Source organism: Trachypithecus francoisi, unplaced genomic scaffold, assembly GCF_009764315.1.
Source record: "Trachypithecus francoisi isolate TF-2019V2 unplaced genomic scaffold, Tfra_2.0 Lachesis_group11, whole genome shotgun sequence".
NCBI classification, from domain to species: Eukaryota; Metazoa; Chordata; class Mammalia; order Primates; family Cercopithecidae; genus Trachypithecus; species Trachypithecus francoisi.
This window is the reverse complement of record NW_022681456.1, coordinates 119,808,626-119,829,193: the sequence shown is the minus strand read 5'-3', so window position 1 is coordinate 119,829,193 and position 20,568 is coordinate 119,808,626. Positions and strand designations below refer to the sequence as shown.

The 20,568-nt window shown below is 42.4% G+C and overlaps 1 protein-coding gene across 4 annotated transcripts in view; it reads left to right on the top strand.

The window, feature by feature from the left end:
* Positions 1 to 20,568, top strand: part of ETV6 (ETS variant transcription factor 6) — a 255,374-nt gene that overhangs the window by 149,914 nt on the left and 84,892 nt on the right. Inside the window, exon 1 of one of the 4 annotated variants that reach the window (XM_033222847.1) lies at positions 7,539 to 7,569. The exons of the other annotated variants lie outside the window; for them this stretch is intronic. Coding sequence (XP_033078738.1) covers positions 7,554 to 7,569 — 16 coding nt within the window. The 5' untranslated portion in view covers positions 7,539 to 7,553. Of the gene's footprint in view, positions 1 to 7,538; positions 7,570 to 20,568 lie in introns of those variants that run through there. 4 annotated transcript variants of the gene reach the window in all.

The following is a 20,568-nucleotide window of genomic DNA, read 5'->3' as shown; positions in this document are numbered from 1 at the left end:
CCAGCTGTTCTGGCCTTGGGGATGATGCATGGAGGAGGGGCACCCTCCAGGGAAGCAATTTCAGTCACCGTTGGGAACCATGATAGATTGTATAGCGCTTTAATGATTGATTTCCTAAAAACTATTCCTGTAGTCGTTGGAAGTTCAGCTTGTCACTTATTGGCGTGCCCTTCAGGGCTTCTGTCCACATCAGTTTCACCACTACATCTCCACCCATGGATGGCATGGGCCAAACCCACTCATATTCCAGAGAACAAGGTGCAGTTTCCATGGTATATAGAAAGGTAATGTTGTGTAGTGGGTAATAACATTCAGTTGTGGCTCTGCTACTTCCCACTTCTGAGCAACTTGGAAGGTGGCCTAACCTCTCCAAAGACCTAGATAAAATGGGGTTAAGAATAGTGTCCACTTCATAGGGTTGTTCTAAGAAATAAGTGAAAATATAAATGTAAAACACTTAGTACAGTGTCTGACACACAGCAAGGACTCAGTAAATGTTAGCCAAGAGGGGAGGAGGCTGCCACCTTTATCTGTTAGCTCAGCTTCAAAAAGCCTAGCAAAATAACATCATGAGTTGGATCTGAGTGGTCACAGCAAATCCATTCCCTCACTGATGAAGCTCAAATTACCTTGACCACATTCTTTAGATTTTTCCCTTTGCCTCTGAATGAAGCATTCACTTCACATAGATAAAATACAGACACCTCAGCCTCCAGTTCAGCCACTGTTCAGTCAAGCAGGAAAGTACATTGTGAGTGAGTTAAGTGAAAAGGACTAGTTATGATGTATTTGAGACAAGAAAGTAGATTGAGTTTTAGGCTTTTCCTTTTCTTGCAGGAAAGGAAAAACACAACATTGCATTAATCATCATCTGGTCCTCGGCCAAGATTCATATTTACCTGTTATGTGCCATATTCATACTCACCCTGTAATGTGGCAACCTCGTGACATTTATCATTCCAGCAGCCCGTAACAGATGAGGAGACACAGATGACTTGTCCAGGGTCATCAAGCTTGTCAGTGGCAGAGTGTTGCAGCTCAGACCTTCTGACTCTCAACCCAGTGACATACAAATAAAATAGTGGAAACCACCAGCCAGCCCTCCCAAGTGTTTAGGGGCGTTAAAGGCATTGGCCGTCCTAAAGGCGCCTCTTGCTCTTATACATCATTTACCACTGAAACGAGAGCTCCCGCTGCGCACTGTCCATGCGTGGGGCCGATCGAGGACACCAAGGCTGTGCACTGACAGGTTGCTTCTCTATAAACTTTCCTTGTCTCTTTCTTTTAAGACATTGAATAGCACTAAGGGATAATTTCTTTTCTCTCTGTCTTTCTTCCTTCCTTCCTTCCTTCCTTCCTTCCTTCCTTTTCTTTTTTCTTTCTTTTCTTTCTTTGTTTTGTGTTTTGAGACAGGTTCTCTCTCTGCCACCCAGGCTGGAGTGCAGTGGCATGAACACAGCTCACTGCAGCCTCCACCTCCTGGGCTCAAGCATTCCTCCTGCCTGAGCTTCCCAAGTATGTGGGACCACAAGCATGGCACACCATGCTCGGCTAATTTTTAAAGTTTTTGTAGACACAAGGTCTCACTATGAGCTACCATGCCTGGCCTGGGATAATTTCTTAAAGTAGAGCTTTACCACCTCCTTGTTGAGAGGCATTTAGATGTCCTCATTTCTTCGATGAAAGATTCTTTTTCTCCTCTAAAGAACCCAGAAATAATTTGTTGGTCCTTTACTATGATGTCCCTAACAAATCTAATCATGCCTCTCCGTTTTTGAGAGACCATTCATTCTTTGAAACACCATTATTTTTATTCAGACAGTGTGCCTAGCAATAGTCCCCGCACTGGGAGCACAGAAATGAAAAGTTACTCTCTTTAAGAAATTCATAGTTCCAAAACCTCAGCTGTATCCGCAGAGTCAGGGTCATAGGGAAGTTTCAATACCAGATAGTGGGAGGAGGACCAGGGCTGCCAGTTGTTGGTGAGTGTGGTAAGGTGGCAGGCTGTTGGCAGTTGAGAGCCAGCATCCAGCATTAACCTTAGAAACAAAGAGTTCAAGGAACAGAAATCCAGCCACAGAGACTGGGATTCGGTCATAGGACTTCTGTTATTGAGAAGGACTGGAAGATAGAACTGGGTAGGAACCAAGATGGGCATCCCATTACAGCAAAGGCTTGTTTTTAGGTGGCAGACAAGCGCACAGTAAAACCAGCAGGCATGACTCAATACTGATTCCCTGTCCCGCTGGTCCCAAGCTTCCTCTTGATAAAGGGTAGGACTGGGCCCGGAGTCTGGGTGGAGCTGAACTTCGAAGTAAAGGATTGTTAAATAAGCCTAACTGGAAAGGTTCTGGGCATAGGGGCAGATAGCCAAGCATCTCACTACAGCTAAAACACAAGTAAAATAAATAGGACTAATGGTATGCATAAATCTCTCATACCGGAGAAAGTGGACATTCCAAGTTTGTGTGATTTGAAGGAAAAGATTTTAGTTCTGTGGTTCTTGTAGGTTGTTGCTAGATTGCTAGAATGCTTATAATATAAGATAGTTTTGTGTGCTGGGTTTATTTGGGAATGTGATGGTAGAAACAAAAGAAAATTCCTTTGTTTTTTATTACCATACAAGGATAAGATTTTGAGATTATCTTTCCAAGAAATACTTACCAACTATCTATTATGTATCAGGCACAGTCCTTTGTACTGGGATTCCAAAGACAAATAAGATAGTTCTTGACCTCAAGGAACTTGTCATTCATTGGGGAAGACAGATAAGTAACCAACAAATTAGAATGTCAGGGTGACAGGGCTGTGTTTCGTGTCACTGTGCCACAGAAGAGAAGCAGTTGACTTAGGAAAGGAGAGAGTTTAAGTTGGTCATGAAGGAAATTAAAAGTAAAGACCTCCATTTAATGGTGGGCAGCCATTGAAGGATTTTAGGAAAGTGATGTGCTGAGGGATGGATTATAAGATCGGGGGCAGAAAGACCAGTTACAAGGGAAAATCATGCTGGTCATGCCCCAGTACTTACATTTTTCTCTCATGCCACCTCTTACAGCCCCTGAAAGTGTAGACTCCATTATGGAGAAGCAACATAAATGTGAAATACTAGCTTGTGAGCCACGTGGGTAGCTCTTTCCTCTTCAGGAAAGAGGAATGCTAGTGTCTAGAAGTGGGAGAGATTGAAATGATTCTGTAATGAGAAAATAAGTTATGTTAGGGCACATATATAAAGAAACAGCAGAAAAAATATAAAATCTCAATCACTCTGTAGCCATGACATTTATAAAAATGAAAATTTTACAAGAGTATTTCTAAATGCTTTCAAGTTGGCCCCCAAAAAGCCTGCCTACCTTCACTTTGAGTTACAAATAAAATCCCTAGTATTGCATAGCTGTGTGAGTGGTATTTACATTCTCACACATTTCAGATCTCTTGAGTCCATTTTGCTAGTATTTGTTTTCCTTGGAGATAGGAGTTAATTCAGTCACACTTTCTTCCCCTGACAATAACTGCATTTTTTTCTCTAAGGTAGCTTTCCCTCCAACCGTTGCTTGTTGTTCTTACCCAAGACCCAGTATCTGCCAAAACAAATGTATGTGAGTGATAAACGCTGAGAGGAATGTCTGTTGGACCACAGGAAATTTCCTGTTCAGGAAGAGATCTTGGGAACTTCCTGTGGAGGAGTGCATTGTGGGACTTTTGGCCGTAGTCCCTTGACCACAGCTGCAATTAACTAAAGGCAGAGGGGGAGGGGAGAGGAAGAAGAGGAGACAGCTACCCACAGACATTCTTATCTGTGTAGCCCGAGGAGAGAATGGGCTAATACAGGTTCACAACTTTCCAAGTGAACAAAATGTCTAGTGCAGAACAAAGTCACTGTGCCCAACCTCCTTTACTGCCATCCATCTTTCACAGCCTCCCCGGTGCTTTCCTAGGGCTCCTGAAAATAGTCACTGTCACATTATCCATTTGTGTCCCCCAGCCCCTGGTAAGCACACGTGAAGTATCAATGCCCTCTGTAGCCCCACCAACTGTTTGGAATCGCCTGATTAACTTCTAGTATCCAGGCATTGGAGTTGGCGATCTTTCTCCATCCCAAGTTAAGTATGAAGGAGAGGAGAGGAGAACCCGTGGCTCTTTGACATACCTTCATTTGACCCTAAAAGCATTAGGGAAATGTTATGAAACTGTTATGAAAAACAAGGTTAATAAATCCAATTTATAAGCACAATCGAAACCAACAGGAGAACCATGCATTCTTGTGCTACGATGCCAGTAAGAAATGAAGTCCTTGTTCATACCTCATACTCCCGCTCTTGGTCCCCAAACTGGGCACGTCTACTTTGCATTCAAGTGCCTGATGTTTGTGTGTGTGTGTGTGTGTGTGTGTGTGTATTTTTTTTTTTTTTTTTTTTTTGAGACAAGGTCTTACTCTATCGCCCGGGTTGGAGTACAGTGGCATGATCACTGCTCACTGCAGCCTCGATGGCCTGGGCTCAAGTGATCCTCCTGCCTTAGCCTCCGGGTCCCTGGGACAGACAGGCGTACCACCATGCCCTGCTGATTTTTAACAATTATTTGTAGAGACAAAGTGTTGCTATGTTGCCTAGGCTCTTGATGTTTCTTTACAGTCTTCACTCAGTGCTTTTATGGAGTCCATCGCTAAAGAGCAGGGCTTATATTTGAGTTTCAAAATCTAAAGTCTCAGCTGGTGGCAATTTACATCTGATAATATATATGACCTTGGAAGTCTCTGGCAGGGATAAGAAAGGGGAGTGGACATCTGAAGACTGAAGTATATCCCAAGCCATTTTCTGGGTCATAGAAAAGTAACCTGACCTACCTATCCCACCTCCTATTCATCATCCACCTCACCTCCCATCCGCATCACATTTTAAATTTTAATTAATTATTTTTTCATTGGCATATGAAAGTCGTATGTTTAAGGTGTACAACATGATGTTTTAATATATGTATACATGTGGACTGGCTAGATTAAGCTAATTAACATAGCCATTAACTCACATACTTACCTTTTTTTGTGGTGAGAACGTTTAAAATCTACCGTCTTCATAATTTTCAAATATACAGAGTATTATTAACCATAATCACCATATTATACAACAGATCTCCTGAGCTTATCCCTCCTAACTGACATTTTGTATCCTTTGACCAACACCTCCCCAACCCCCATCCCTTATTTTACTCTGCTTGAGTTCAACTTCTAGATTCCACATGTAAGTGAGATTGTGTAATGCATGTCTTTTCATTACTGGCTTATTTCACTTAGCATAATGTGCACCAGATTCACCCATGTTGTTGCAGATGGGCTTCAAAATTTAAAATATTCTTCATGAGTATGGGACCAGTTACTCCCCAGAAAGAATAAAAAGTAGCCGGGCATGGTGGCACACACCTGTAATCCCAGCTAATAGGGAGGCTTAGTTGGGAGGATCACTTGAGCCCAGGAGTTTGAGACCAGTCTCACAGTCTCAGCAACAGAGCCAGACCCTGTCTCATATTTTTAAAACAAGAATTAAAAAGCAAGAATATTTTGCAGCAAACATTTTCTGAGAGTTTTCTAGATAATACTAGGTTTAGTTTGCCCTCCAAAGTAGTATAATTTCATCATGGTTTTAAAATTAAAAGCAAAAATACAGGTGAAGCAAAAGTGAACTTGATTCATTGAAAATTTGTCCTCACTCATCCCATGTGACTTTTTAAAATGTAATTCTAAGGAGACTCCCAGTATCCGGATGGCAAATATGTGAACAGAGAAACATAAATTAACTGGAAGGGAACAAAATAGACCTCTCAGCTGACCAATTTTTTTAGCTTTGACATTGGCCTTTAAAAGAACAAGGCAAACTTTTTTAAAGAAAGTTATCTGATTTAATTCAAGAGGTAGGTCTCTGGTTAAGGACTTAGGGTAATTAGGCCTATTTTCTACATTTTGAAAGTGTTTCCTGTGGCTGGAATGTAAAAGCTTATTTAATTTTGATGTAACCCCAAAATTTAAGTAATCGGAATGCACTATTACTATCGCATTCTATTGAGCTGAAGTTTAGGTTGTGCTCTGTTCAATTCAGGTTGTCTTGACAAAGACTGAGAAATAGAATGGTCCTCTGCGGGCATACCTGACTATTCTGCAGATAACACAGTCACGCAGGCATTTGCTATAGTGAAAATACTGTTATGGTTAAGCTAGTGGTATCTTATATTTACATGCTACTTTACAGTTTACCAGTGTTCATGTAATACATTAACTTATCTCATTTAATCATTACAATACCCCTTGGTGTACAGATGAGGAATCAAACTCAGACAGGCTAAGGGTGGAGGTCAACCAGGAGAACCTGCACCCGCATGCAGTCTTCTCACTGCAAGTTCAGGCAGGCCAGGAGATGAAAGCCAGCATGAGCCAGTGAATAAGCAATTATCTGAAAAACTCAAGGCCAGCGGAAGTAAGATAACATCTTTGTTCCCCTCCATTTCTTCCTATGCCATCCAGCCCTCAACCCCTGCTACCTTCAAGCCCTGTTGATACTCACGCCCTCCTGCCCACATTCCCACATTCACTCCGGAGGGGAGCGGAGTGAGGAACTCTTTGTTTGTGCAGTCAGGACTTCCTTACAGGAAATTTCCTGTGATGGAAACTCTGGGGAAACTTCCTGTTGGTTAGGCCACTGCAGGGGGCTGATAACCCAAACCACTTAAAACCTTCAGGGCTCTGCTGCTGAGAGGATGGGATGGCCCTTCCCTGCTTTCTCAAAGTCCGGGAGGACAACAAAGTGCAAGTGTACAGAAGCCTCAGGAATCTCATTGGGCTGGTGTTTTGCAGGAGCTAAAAGCTACGGCTGTCATCAGCTGATCTTCTAGAAGACCAGCCCTCATGGTTAAATGGACTGCTTAGATTTATAACGAGAATGGTACCTGCAGCGACGTACTAGCTGGATGCATTAATAGGGCTCTAGAAACCATCTCAGAGTTCTGGGTCTGATTCTTCATATATCATTTTAAAACATTCCTGTTATATTACTCTCCAATGTTAAGGGTTTATGAGCACTGCAGACATTTATTTTCAGCTCTCACAAACTTGGAATTTTAATTAATCCTTGTCATTGTCAGACATGGTTGACTCTGTATGCTGTGTGGGTCACTCAGCACCAAGTGTAAATCATCTGGGGTATGTCTTGCAGGACAACCAATCTTAAGCCATAGCACAAAATTCTTAAATGGGCTTTACAACCATTTCACCTAGTTTGGACTTCTGGTGGATTATTTTGTTCTTTGTAGGCACTCCAGCAAAGATAATTACTCCTAAATCATGCCCTGGATTGAACTCAGCTTTGAATGTCTCCAATGTTGGGAATTCCATAGGTTCCCGTAGCAGCTCTCCTGGCCCAGCTCTTAGTTTAAAAGTTTGGTCTCCTAATTAGCCTGAATTTTCTTTAGTGACCTGTAAGTCCATTATTTTAAGCCCTGTCCTTATTGTGTCATAAAAATAATTGACTGGTTGTCTTCAATCTATTTCATATAGGTAGACAGCTGCTATGTCAAGGACGTCTTGTAAGTGCTTGATTTACCAAAGTCCATTTCTCTGCAAGTTTCTTAATAGTCATTTTCCTGGCTTAGGGGTTATTTTAGCCTTCCTTTCTAAAATGACTAGATTTAATGGAGGCCTCTGTCAGTCCCAGCTCTCCAAACTTCTGCCCCAGCTCGGTGTTCTTTTTTGCTTTGTTTATAGGAAATAATTTCAGCATCAGAATAATAAATCAGTGAACTGGACATGTCTTTAGGTGGACTTTTGAGATTATATTCCTGGTCCACTTTGCAAATTAGGGAAGAATGAAAGAAATTATAATTAACTAGAAAGAAATTTGTCGACTGATAAGAAGTCTCCCTTGTTAGACTCCTAGAAAATAGAGACCATAATATTTTATAATTTTTTGTTACAGTCTCCATACGTATTTGTTGAATCCTGAAAGTCAAAAAGGAGCTGGTTATTTCGATTTGAGTTGCTTCTGGAACATGTTAAAAATTGTGTGAATTTTCTCAATGTATTTGTAAGAATAAGCTGTTCTCGTGATTGAGTATTGATCTTCAAAATGGTGAATTATCAATGATGAGTGATGCTGCATGTAATGTACTTGTAAAAGCTAGGAAAAATATTTTGCAAAAATGTCTTGGGATAAGCTTTAAATATAAAAATCCAAAATAGTGATTTACTTTGGGACACTCAGATGAAGAATAAGAATGAGGCCTGTTTAAATTTTTTGCAACATGATTACTCCTGGTTTTACATTTGATTTGCTATTATAGAATGAGATTAACTGGAATATGTTATAAATACAGAAAGTTTGTCATTATAAACACTAGTCAGCACCTTTTGTCTACATAAGAATAATTGCTATTTTCAATGCATAGTTGCTCTAAGATAGATCACATTGATGTCATAATATGTAGACTGAGCAAAAATATTATTAGTATCATCATCATCATCTTCTCATGATCTTCATCAAAGTTGTATTAAAATATTTTGGGACTCTGAATATTGTTATCTTTTTTTGAAAGCCTACTTAGTATAATAGAAGGATCAGGAACTTTACACTCCTTGACCTGATTTCTAGTTTTATTTTTTGCTATTCTGTAAATTCTTTCAGAAGATTTTTATTGGGTGACTATTGCATACTCTGAGGCGCTGGCATATATCAGTGACCAAAACAGTTATGACCCCTGCCTTCATGTTGCTTACAGTTTATTAGGGGAGATAAGTGTCTACCAAGGAATTCACACTAGCCAGAGAGCACACTGCCCACAAAGCAACCAGAGTAATCTGTTGTAAAATAAATCAGACTGTCACTTCCCTGTGCCAAAACCTCCACTGGCTTCCAGTTTCATTTGGAAACCTTCTGAATTCTCAGTATGAACTGCCAGGCCCTTTGTGATCTGAAATTTGTACCTCTCATAAACCTCTCCACCCTCATCCTCCATCACCTTTTGTTCTGCTAGTTCCTCTTCAGCCATCCTGATCTTTTTGCTGTTCTTGGAACACACAAGTTTATGTTCCTACCTCAGGGCCTTTGCACTTGCTGCCCTTCTGCCTATGAAGCCGTTTCTCCAGATACTCTCATGTCAGAGTCCCTCACCTTATCTAGGTCTCTGCTTAAATATCACCTCCTTAGAGAAACTTCCCCAACAGCATTATCCAAATGACACCTTCCTTCACTCTCCATCACCTTTATCCTGCACTATTTTTCTTCTTGGCGATTTTCACCACCTGACATGTAATTGTTTAAAAAACTGGATGGTGACCCTTAAGTATCTATTCAAAATGACCATTCTTATGTACAGCTGGGGTATGATGCCAGTGGGTCCACCTGTAGGGTAATTGAATGGGCCTGGCTGTCTCATGGGAGACTCCAGTGTCTTTTCTTTTGAGAAGGCAAGTTTGTCCAAAAACAAATCCCGTGGTCTCCTCCTTAGTAGGGGTCAATATGTGATGGCGCTTGAGCTTTTACCATGAGGATTTCCACTGGGTTCCCCTATATTCCAGAGCTGCTCACCCTTGCTCCCTCCTGAACTTGCTGTTCTCGGATTCATCCTGATTCCAGCAAGGAAAATTGTCCTTTCATCTGCAAGGAGGAGCAGTGGCTGGGCCGGGGGAGGGTGGAATACAGCCATGCCACAGATGCTTTATTAGTCTTCTCTGTTCCCTGCCTGCCTTCAGAGGCACTTGGAACCCCCAGTTTATGAGGTTTTATGAAGTTCTGGTAGGAAAATGAGTTTATTTCTTGGTATCTCCCCCTGCAGGCAGATTGAGTTCAGCTTTTCTGCTCAGCTGAGTCAGATACCAATTGTCCATCTGTTCCAGCTTCCAAAATTCTGTGCACCTCCCTCAACTGCCATTGTTTCCTCTCCCATTCTGTTGTCTTGTAGGTTTGTACCTTTTTTATTCCTCTACCTGGGTTAGTGGGACCTCAGACAGGAGCAGGGATAGACAAGATATGTCTCATTGATGTAGTTACACGTGGAGGTAAATTCATTGATGCAGCAGTACAGGATGCTTTGAAAGCATAATATACAAAAATCTGGTCTGGTGTGTCACATACATTTAAGAGTAGACTTGAAAACTTACTAGGAGTGAATTGGGCAAAGAAGAAGGTAGGATTATTTCTGGGGAGGGGAACAGAGCCTGTGAAGGCCCTGAGACTGGAAGAGGATTTATTCTACAGGGAATGGAAAGCCCAGCCCAACTGGCATTCATTGACTTTGCTGTGGAAAAGCAGAGTGACACATTGCTTTGGTGAGAACTGCAGATGGCGAGGTAGAACGAGACAGTCACGTTAAGGATTTTGATCTTTATCCTAAGAGCAACAAGCATCCATGACTGTGTGACCTGAGTAACCTCGGATCTCATAAACTCTGGGTTCTTTCATCAACCAGGCACAGTAATATCTACCTCACAGAGCTGTGTGCATTGTGTGACGTCATATACACACTGTATTGACTTAAGACTATCATATTTGTTTGCTCAATTCACAGATATGAAGGGTAGACTGTATACTTTGTCAGGTACTTTTTTCTGTTTATTGTATCCCATGGGGAAAATGGGTGGTAGATTGGTGGAAGTGGCTAGAATTGTAAAGAAAAATATGAAATTCACATGAAGGCGGGAGTTACTCACATGACAACAACAGCTTATGGGGCCCAATTCTATTGCCCGTGCATCTGTCACACAGTTGAAGTTTTGGAATGAACCACATATGCCATCCTTGTTATGCCATCCTTGTTGGACAATGACAAGTCACTGTAGCCCCCTAGGAGAAGAACAGTATAATGAAGATATCAGGTTGAGGAATAATCTTTGTGATCAACTGAGTGAAAGGTATAAAGTAAGAAACAATTGAGAGGCATTGCTCTGAGCCCTAAAAGTCTAGTAACAGGCAATTAGAGGTTAAAGGATAAGCATTTGAGAGTGTTCTAGCTATACTGCAAAATGAATGCTGTGTGAAGGCTAACTGAGAAGCTTATCAGCTGGTAGTTGGGAACTAAAGAGGAAGCAGTCACCAAGGAAAGAGGGAAAGCTCTACACACCTTTGTTAGTTACACATGGAGGTAAATGCATTGATGATGAACCTGTCATTTGAGGTTTTCATGTTTAAACAGTTTCCTGGCAATGTGCCTAGCAATGTGCTAGACACTGTAGATAATATACAATAAAATATATATATATTTTTTTGGAGCCGGAGTCTCGCTCTGTCGCCCAGGCTGGAGTGCAGTGGCCGGATCTCAGCTCACTGCAAGCTCCGCCTCCCGGTATTATGCCATTCTCCTGCCTCAGCCTCCCGAGTAGCTGAGACTATAGGCGCCCGCCACCTCACCCGGCTAGTTTTTTGTATTTTTTAGTAGAGACGGGGTTTCACCATGTTAACCAGGATAGTCTCGATCTGCTGACCTCGTGATCCACCCGCCTCGGCCTCCCAAAGTGCTGGGATTACAGGCTTGAGCCACCGCGCCCAGCCAATATACAATAAAATATTAAAGAGGTGGCTCGTCCTCAAGGAACTTTCAAGCATTCATACATTTCTGTTTGATTGTAACATATTTGTTATTTTAAAGAATTGGCCAGAGAGTTGCATGTTCTTTGTAGAGATAAATAGCAAATTTCAGGCCCCTGCATTTATTGGCACTTACACACATGGTAATCATCCCGCCTTTGCCGGACAGCACCGAAAAACCTGCGCAGCTCAACTCTGTGACCTCACCCTGTGAGCCTGGAAATCAGCATGAACTCATGATCTGACAATCCCAAACAAGCTAAGCATTTCTTTTTTTTTTTTTTTTTTTTTTTGAGACAGAGTCTCGCTCTGTCGCCCAAGCTGGAGTGCAGTGGCGGGATCTCAGCTCACTGCAAGCTCCGCCTCCCAGGTTTACGCCATTCTCCTGCCTCAGCCTCCCGAGTAGCTGGGACTACAGACGCCCGCCACCTCGCCCGGCTAGTGTTTTGTACTTTTTAGTAGAGACGGGGTTTCACCGTGTTAGCCAGGATGGTCTCGATCTCCTGACCTTGTGATCCGTCCGCCTCGGCCTCCCAAAGTGCTGGGATTACAGGCTTGAGCCACCGCGCCCGGCCAAGCTAAGCATTTCTTAAAAGAAAGCAGTGACTTTTAATACGTCTCACTGATGGTGTTCCACCAATTAAATCAGTCAAACAGAACTGTCACATTGATGATTATCTTGGGCTTCTAGAATTCATTCTAGGTTTTAAAGATGCAGACAGATTCTGAGGGTCACAAACGTCAGTTTGCCAAGTATGTTTAGGCCGTCAAGTTATCCATGAAAAGGCCGTGTGGTTTGCATGAGATAGATGTGATCAGATGTAACTACATTGCTTTTTACAGCTCAGTAGAAACCACTCTCAATTGCAAATTGTAGCAGAAGCAGGCATCCACTTAATTTTGATCTTAAAGAATTTCAGAGAGAATAAATGCACACTAAATAGTGGTGGATTTTTGTAGTATATGCCAACATCACTTTTTATTTAACACTTGCAGAAATGTGTACTAGTAGAGAAAATTGGTAGAGTGAATTAAAGTATAGACAGATCCACATTAACTTTGAATGAATACATGCACGGTCAGGAAACGGTAACCCTGGGCAGGAATCTTTAAGTTTTCAGGGCTCATTAGGCAGTGAGCAGGTGAGGCTCAAGGCTATGAGTTTGCAACTGTTCCGTGAAAACTCAAAAATGAAAGTTTTTTTTTTTTTTCCATTTCTGAGCCTGTTGAAAGGTGGATAAGAAGGGAAAGGGCAGTCTCATAATAAAATAATATGTAAAGACTAACCAAATAACCCACTTTAGTCTTTACTCACTGGCAAGCAGCAACATATCCTATTTACAGAGGGAGGCTTTACCTAAGTGGTTATATGTAAATGAACCACCTTCTCAATGAAGCAGGATGCACCTGTCTAGAGGTGTCTGTTACTAGCGCAATGGATGTTTGATTGGGCTAACAAATTTTATTTTCCTTTTTGGAAAAAAGAACGTAGGTGGTATCAAGTTACCTTTTCTCCTGGTAACAATAGGAATTACTTCTTGAACTTGAGAAACCAGTAGTTGCTTGACCTATGTTTTTTGCATTTAGCACAGTCTTCTAAAGTAGTAGGAGCATACGTTTTTGTCTTTAATTCGCAGCAGACCCCTTCCCCAATGATCATCAACAACACACCCACCCATAAATCAATGAAATCATGAAAAAGAAACATAAAATTCACTTGAAAAAGAATACCTACAAGGCATTCCTAGAATTATCCATCTAAGTCATTTTTTGCCAGCAAAGCTAATTGTTCTCAAATATTTGATAACAAGGATGGCATCCGTAGTTCATTCCAGAACCTCAACTGTGTGACAGACGCAAGGGCAATGGAATTGGTCCCCATAAGCTGTTGTTGTCATGTGAGTAACTCCAGCCTTCATGTGAATTTCATATTTTTCTTTACAACTCTAGCCACCTTCACCAATCTACCACCCATTTCCCCATGGGATACAATAAAAAGAAAAAAGTACCTGACAAGGTATACAATCTGCCCTTCGTATTCATGAGTTGCACGTCCATGATTCATCCAGCTGCAGATAGAAAATATTCAGAAAAAATCACCAAAAAAAAAAAAAAACCACAATGCAACCATTAAAAAATACAAACTTTCAGAATAGCATATAACAAATATTTAGATAGCATTTACATTGTATTTGTTACAAGTAATCTAGAGGTGATTTAAAATATACAGGAGGATGTGCATAGGTTGTATGCAAATATACATCATTTTATATAAGGGATTTGAGCAGCGGTGGAGTTTGGTATCTGGGTGGGGGATCCTGGAGCCAATCCCTTGTGTATGCAGAGGAATGGCTGCACTGGAAAGCAAAGTAAAGCTACACCAAAGAGGGTAATAGCGGGCTGTAAAGCACTGAGAGAAACTAAGAGAAGAAAGTGAGGTACCTAGACAAAGGAGTGCTTGGAAGAGAAAGGATGAATAGAAGAATGTGATTTCAGGGAATTCACTGATGACAGGATGACCTACTTAAAAATGATAAGGGCCATGTGCAGTGGCTGACACCTGTAATCCCAGCACTTCGGGAGGCCAAGGCAAGCAGATCACTTGAGGTCAGGAGTTAGAGACCAGCCTGGCTAACACGGCAAAACCCCGTCTCTACAAAAAAAAATACAAAAATTAGCTGGGTGTGATGGCACGCGCCTGTAGTCCCAGCTTCTTGGGAGGCTTGAGGTGGGAGAATCACCTGAGCTCAGGAGGTTAAGGCTGCCGTGAGCCGTGATCGTGCCACTGCACTCCAGCCTGGGTGACACAGTGAGACCCTGTGTCACAAAAAAAAAAAAAAAAAAGATAAGAAGTGAGCAAAAGAGAGGTCATAGATAATGGCATGGTGAAACAGAGGAAAAAAAGGATAAGTGGGAAGAAAAAATGTACAATAAAACGAGAAGGAAAGATGCAAAATGAATATAGGAAAACCTGAAGAGAGCTGAAGACAAGAGGAAAAGAGGAGATGGGAAAAGAGAGGAATGAAAATAAGTAAAATAGGAATGAAGTTCAAGATCTATTTAGCCAGCTAAAGAAACATAAACTATTGATTTCCTCTTCTAATAAAGAGGAGAATGATACGGATAGTCCAGAATAATGGATCATTTGCAAAACATTAATATTAGTGTCTTGACTTAAGGTATATGTTTATAATTACCTTGAACTGTATATTTGTATTCTTTCATGTGTGGTTTTAAATTTTTTACCAAAATGGGGATGCCAGAAGATACATACTTGATTCAGTAGAACCAGCATTTTATCCCTAGTTTGCTTCTTTCTGCATCCTCTTTTCGGCTGAGAGGGATCAATATCTGCAGATGTCCCTTAGTCTATAATTAAGGCATATGCATATCTACCCTCCCAGTTTCCCTGCCCACCATAAAACCCTCATCTTGGCTACTGCTTGGAAATTGGGGAGGGAATGGAGCATTTTTTGTTTTTTGTTTTTGAGACAGAGTCTTGCTCTGTCACCTAGGCTGGAGTACAGTGGCGTGATGACGGCTCACTGCAACCTCCGCCTCCCGGGTTCAAGCAATTCTCCTGCCTCAGCCTCCTGAGTAGCTGGGAACACAGGCACATGCCACCATGCCCAGCTAATTTTTTGTATTTTTAGGAGAGACAGGGTTTCACTGTGTTAGCCAGGATGGTCTCCATCTCCTGACCTCGTGATCCGCCCGCCTCAACCTCCCAAAGTGCTGGGATTACAGGAGTGAGCCACCGCACCTGTCTGGAATGGAGCATTTTACTTGAGCCCTCTGTGAACTGGTCCTGAGTATGAGGAGTGAACTCCAACCCACTTTTCTCCTAATCCCTTGTCCTAGAGTGAGAATATACAGAGGGGTTGGAAGTGGGTTTATGTTCATGGGCTTTCTAGATGGACTTTCAAGTCCAAGTAGAAGCCCAACTTGAGAGCTCGTGTAGAAAGCCCTTGAATGTAAACCCATAAAGAAAAGCACTTCCTTATTTCAGAAAGAGCACAAAAGACCAGCAATCCAAAGGCATTTCGAAGACCTTGAAAGAGCTGGAGGTGGCTTAGGTATGGAGGGTGCGTGTGTGAGTACAAGTGGCCACTCAGCTCAGAACCAAGCATCTGTGTGCCATGATCCATAGTTCCTAAATATCACGGAGGGCAAAAAGTGTAAGTGTGAATTAATGTAAGAGAAACCACACTAAAATAAAAAATACCTGTGGTGTCTTGAGATTCGAGTTGGCAAAAATCCAACCTAAAATATGTCTGACTATCACAAACAGTGAGATCCACAGGTCAGATTTTCCTCTCTGTTCCTGATTAGGATTAACCTGGAAAGGTGGATTGGGTCCATCTTTAATGATAACTACACCTTCTGAAAGATTTGAAACTATTATTATCTTTTTGTTTGCTGCTGCTTTCATAGATTTATGGTAGGACTTGGGGTTAGATGGACGATCCAGGTCACCTATTCCAGCCTCCCACTCTGCCCCTGTTCCAAATATGACATCACTGAGTGATGGCCACCCACCTTCACTTGGATACCTCTAACAATGGGAATCTTACTGTTTCACAGGCAGCTCTTGTCATTTTTAAACACCTCCAATTTCCAGAAGGTTCTTTAAACTCTTAAATACATGACATTTATTAAAACAAAGCCTCAAACCACTTTCAGAGTGGTGGTACAGCAAATAATTGATTCTTTTCAGGGTTTTTCCCCTCTGTGTTTTTTGTCTTCTCTAACTCTAATCATTGCCCGGATATTGCTTATAACAGGAGCTCAACCTCAACCAGTCTTTCTGCTTTTACCACATGCTGTAGTGGAATCTAGATTACCGGACTCATTTCGAATCTGACTAAAAATGAGAACTGCTCTGTTTATATAAAGCTTGGCAATCGATAGGAAAAAGGAAAGGCAGTTTAGCAAAGGCCAGTGATAACTCCAAGAAGCAGTGTCTTTTGGAATATGCGATGGTGACCTGGCCACTGGAGCTATCTGCTTATCTGTCTGGTTTCAGATTTCCAGAAAGGATTCGCTGCCTTCAAAATACTTCCCAGTCCTTCCTTGGGTGCCTGGATTTCTACCATTAGCAGTTTACTCCTTGAGTATGGATTTTTGCAGAAAGACATGTAGACCAGGGAGATGGCTCCTTAAGCTCTTGGTGGTCATTTCACCAGAGCATTTAGCATTTTTCAGTCCCTTCCTGGATGCTTGTTTTAGTGGTGATGGTGGTGGTGAGATGAAGCAGGAATGTGTAGATCATAAAGGGATGGGAAAGGGGATGATTAGGTAGGAAAGAAGCAAAATAACATTTCCGAGTGCTGGCTAAGGTCCAGCACTTTTCACATGTAGAATTTTCACAGCAATCTCTGTGAGTTGGGATCAGTTTTTACAGATGAGAAAATGAAGACAGGAGACTAGATGACCTGACGAGGTCCTAAGCCAGTCAGGAACAGAGCTGGCATTTAAACCAGAGCTGCCTGGTCCAAAATCTGTGCTGGTCCTGCTATTCTATGACACCTAGAAGGGAAAAGGGCAGAGAACTGGAAAGCCGAGATGGAATCACCTACTTAAGAATTTTGCAGAAGGCTAACCCTGTCTAGCATCCCTTTGCAATCAAACGCATGTGGCAGTAAAAATGTCCCAGTGCTAACTCATTTTAAGCCTTGGTTTTAGTCTACCTAAAATTTATAGAACACTATAAAATATGTTACATATAATAAGATATTTATTAGGAGTCTTCTTGCACTTGTTCAGAATGCTTTTTATGATGTTTCTGCTCATTATAGATATTCTCCCATTTTGGAGACATTGACTGCGTGCACACTCTTCACTGGAGTTTTGCACCAGTATTACCAGAAAACTGATGATCAGTCCTGAGGCCCCTTCCGCCTCTAATTCCTTGCGTATTTTGGCTGTACTATGTGCTGTTAGGCTAGATCACAATAAGCAGCTGCCGATTTCCTCACAGGTTCCCTTGGGGAAGGATATGGGAGTCATTCTTAGGCACCCCCCACAAACGACAGCAACCAATGCAGTAAAACCCCTTTAGCTCACTCCTCCCCCTGCGCTCGCTCACATACTCAAATATATTTAGTGCTTTCCTGCCTCTCACTCTGACACTTTTGGGAGAGCCCTGGGGGTGGTTGGGTACCTTGTCCTCGGGTGGATTTCCTTGTTTTCTGAAACCTGCTGCCATCAGACTTTGGGAGAGGATCTTATCAGAGGCGGGTCTCTTCTTCCCCCCGCCCTCAGTATTCTTTCACAGCCACCACAAAGCCACGCTTTCTCTACTAAGTACACATTCCTAGGACTGTAACAAAAGGCTTCTGTGAGTTTGAAAGCTGCAGGGGAGGCTCTTGCGTGAAGGCCTAAGATTTAAAGGGTTTCATTTCTCCTGTGCTGGGGACTGTATTGTGTTTGAGTACAGTTTGAAATCTGCTTCTTCACCACAAGGGGAAATAGAAATCAGCCCTAAAGCTGCATGGGGACCCCGACTGGTCTTTATCCTCCTAGCTTAGTGATTTCCTGCCACCCAAGAGGCAGTGAGGGACTCCCTGACATTCCGGAGGCCCCAGGAACCCCGGCTGCGGTGGCCCGGTGCTGGGGGGGGAGTGCGTGGGGTAGGCTACTGGTTGTGAACCTTCAGTTCGCCAGGATGTCTGTGCTGTGCTGTGTGGCTACTTAGCCAGGGCTGTGCATGCCAGCCGGAGCCAACAGCTTCAGCAAACCTGCCCTCCGGGGAAAGTGGATTTCATTGTTTTCGAAGAGATACAGGAAATCAGAATTTTCTATCCTTCCATGGGGAGAATTGGATTGGACTGAGAAAAGAACCAGCGTTAAAAAGAAAGTCTCCTTCCCTTTCTTCCCTGCCCCTCCTCACCCCACCCCCAGCCGACCCGCCAGGGGCACACCCTCCCTCTGCCGGCCTTTGGGTGGAAACCTTCCTGCCTGTAGCACAGGCACTGTGAACTGTGGGGCTGTCTGAGCGACCCAGCTCTTGCCTTTTCAGTAGCAGAGGTAATGTGGCCATGACTCAGAATTATGGGACCCCAGATACTAAAGAAGTAAACTGACTTCTTTTCAGCTCACAGCAGACTCATAGTCAACACAGTAGGTTTCGTGTGCTAATGAAACAGTGTAGAAACTCTGTCCTTGGTGGCTCAGTAGTGTATGGTATGAGCCTCTGCCTCCCTCCCTCCCTCCCTCCCTCCCTCCCTCCCTCCCTCCCTCCCTCCCTCCCTTTTTCCTTCTCTTTCCCTCCCCCATGCCTTCATTGCCTGCCCTTTCCTGATTCTTCAGAACTGACAACTATAAATCAAGCCCAAATTCCTTTAAGCAAAGGGTCACCAAGAGCACGACCTTGAAAAGACTTCTTGTGATATGCACTTGCAGAGCTGCATATTGTTCCTTGGATTTAGGACAGGCAGAAGAAATCTTTCACTCTGTTTAAGAAGAGCCTGTGTGGTTCAAGGCCAGGGCTGTGGACACAGGATTAACAACAGCAATAGTACAATGAAGTACACCTGCAAAATGAAGACTTAATCATGAAGAACAACTGATTTTTTTCCAGGGAGTACCAAGCACTTCCTTGTAAATTCTTACAAGGCATGAATTATTTCCTGGAAATGATAATTTAGGCTCCTTTAGAAAAACGCATTGATTCTTTTAACATCATAATTCCAGTTACGGTAAAACCTCCATTATCTGATTTTCTGTGAATTGCAAAGCTATTATTAACTGGTACATTTTATATTTTACCAGTACAGTGACAGCTGATATTTATCATGGTGACCCCAAAGTTCTGTAAAAGGCTGAATTACCCACTCAGGAATCAAAGAAAGATTAAATTGTATTCAATAGAGTTTTTCATGTTAAGTGTCTTATTTTATTATATTCAGATCTTGTTTTAGAAAGTCCAAGTGTACATCCACCATAATTTTCGAGGGCAGTACCAACTTAAAATGTTTTATCTTTTCTTGGCTTTGTAAACAAAACCTTGTAAAACAAATTTTTGTTTTCAATACTTTGGGTTCAAACTACAGATGATTCGATCTCAAATCTGACAGGTAAACTAATTTTTTTTTTTTTAGAGTAGGTATTACAGATGTGAAAGATCACAAATGTGTTCACCAAAGTGAGTGTGAGACAGATCACCCCAAACACTCTCCACTATTTCTCTGTGATCTTAGCCCAGCTGTGTGTGTTGTGAGTCATGCCTGGGTCTGACACCAGCATTCAGAAGCTGGCATAGCTTAGCATCCACATCATAAAGGGCTCAGATCGATGGCTCTCCTTGTCAAGCTCTGCAGCCTTCTCTCAGGCTTTGTGAGATGTGGTTTGCATCATTTTCCTTCAAGGAAATGTTACACAGAAACATAAATACAGTATACAACGAGGAGGCTTTCACCAAGAAATTGAAAGGGTACAAATGTCTAGGAATACAGGGGTTAAGACAGGGTTAAGACAAAAATGTACTGCAGGGAAAGAAATGTGAGCAGAATGCCCCTCTCTCCCCTTGCTTCTGCCTTGCATCCAGCCCTTCCCAGGAAGTGTGATGTGAGCTGCCATCCAAGGTGCCTGTGGTACAGGCGTAGGACTTGGGTGCTGCCCAGAGCTCAGTCTCAGCAAAAGCCTAAAGGGGAAGGAAACAGACGCCCAAAACAACAGAAAATGATGCACCCCACTTTCCTGTGGTTCATCAGTTCATATTCTTCCCAGGAGAAGTCAAATCATGCCCCAGAATAGGATACCTACTTATGACTTAGTGATGTGTTATAGTAATGTTGAAGGACCTTCACATCCATGGCCTCATTTGATCTCACAGCTATCCTGCAAGATGGGCATGATTGGAAAAAAGAAGTTACTCCCACTTTCCAGATGAGAAAACAGGCTCAAAGACAGTGAGTGCCTTCGCTCAGTCCTATCCAAGCAAGGCAGGGGGCAAAGCCAGGACTAAAGCACAAGGTTCTAATTCCTTCTCCATGATTTCCTGATG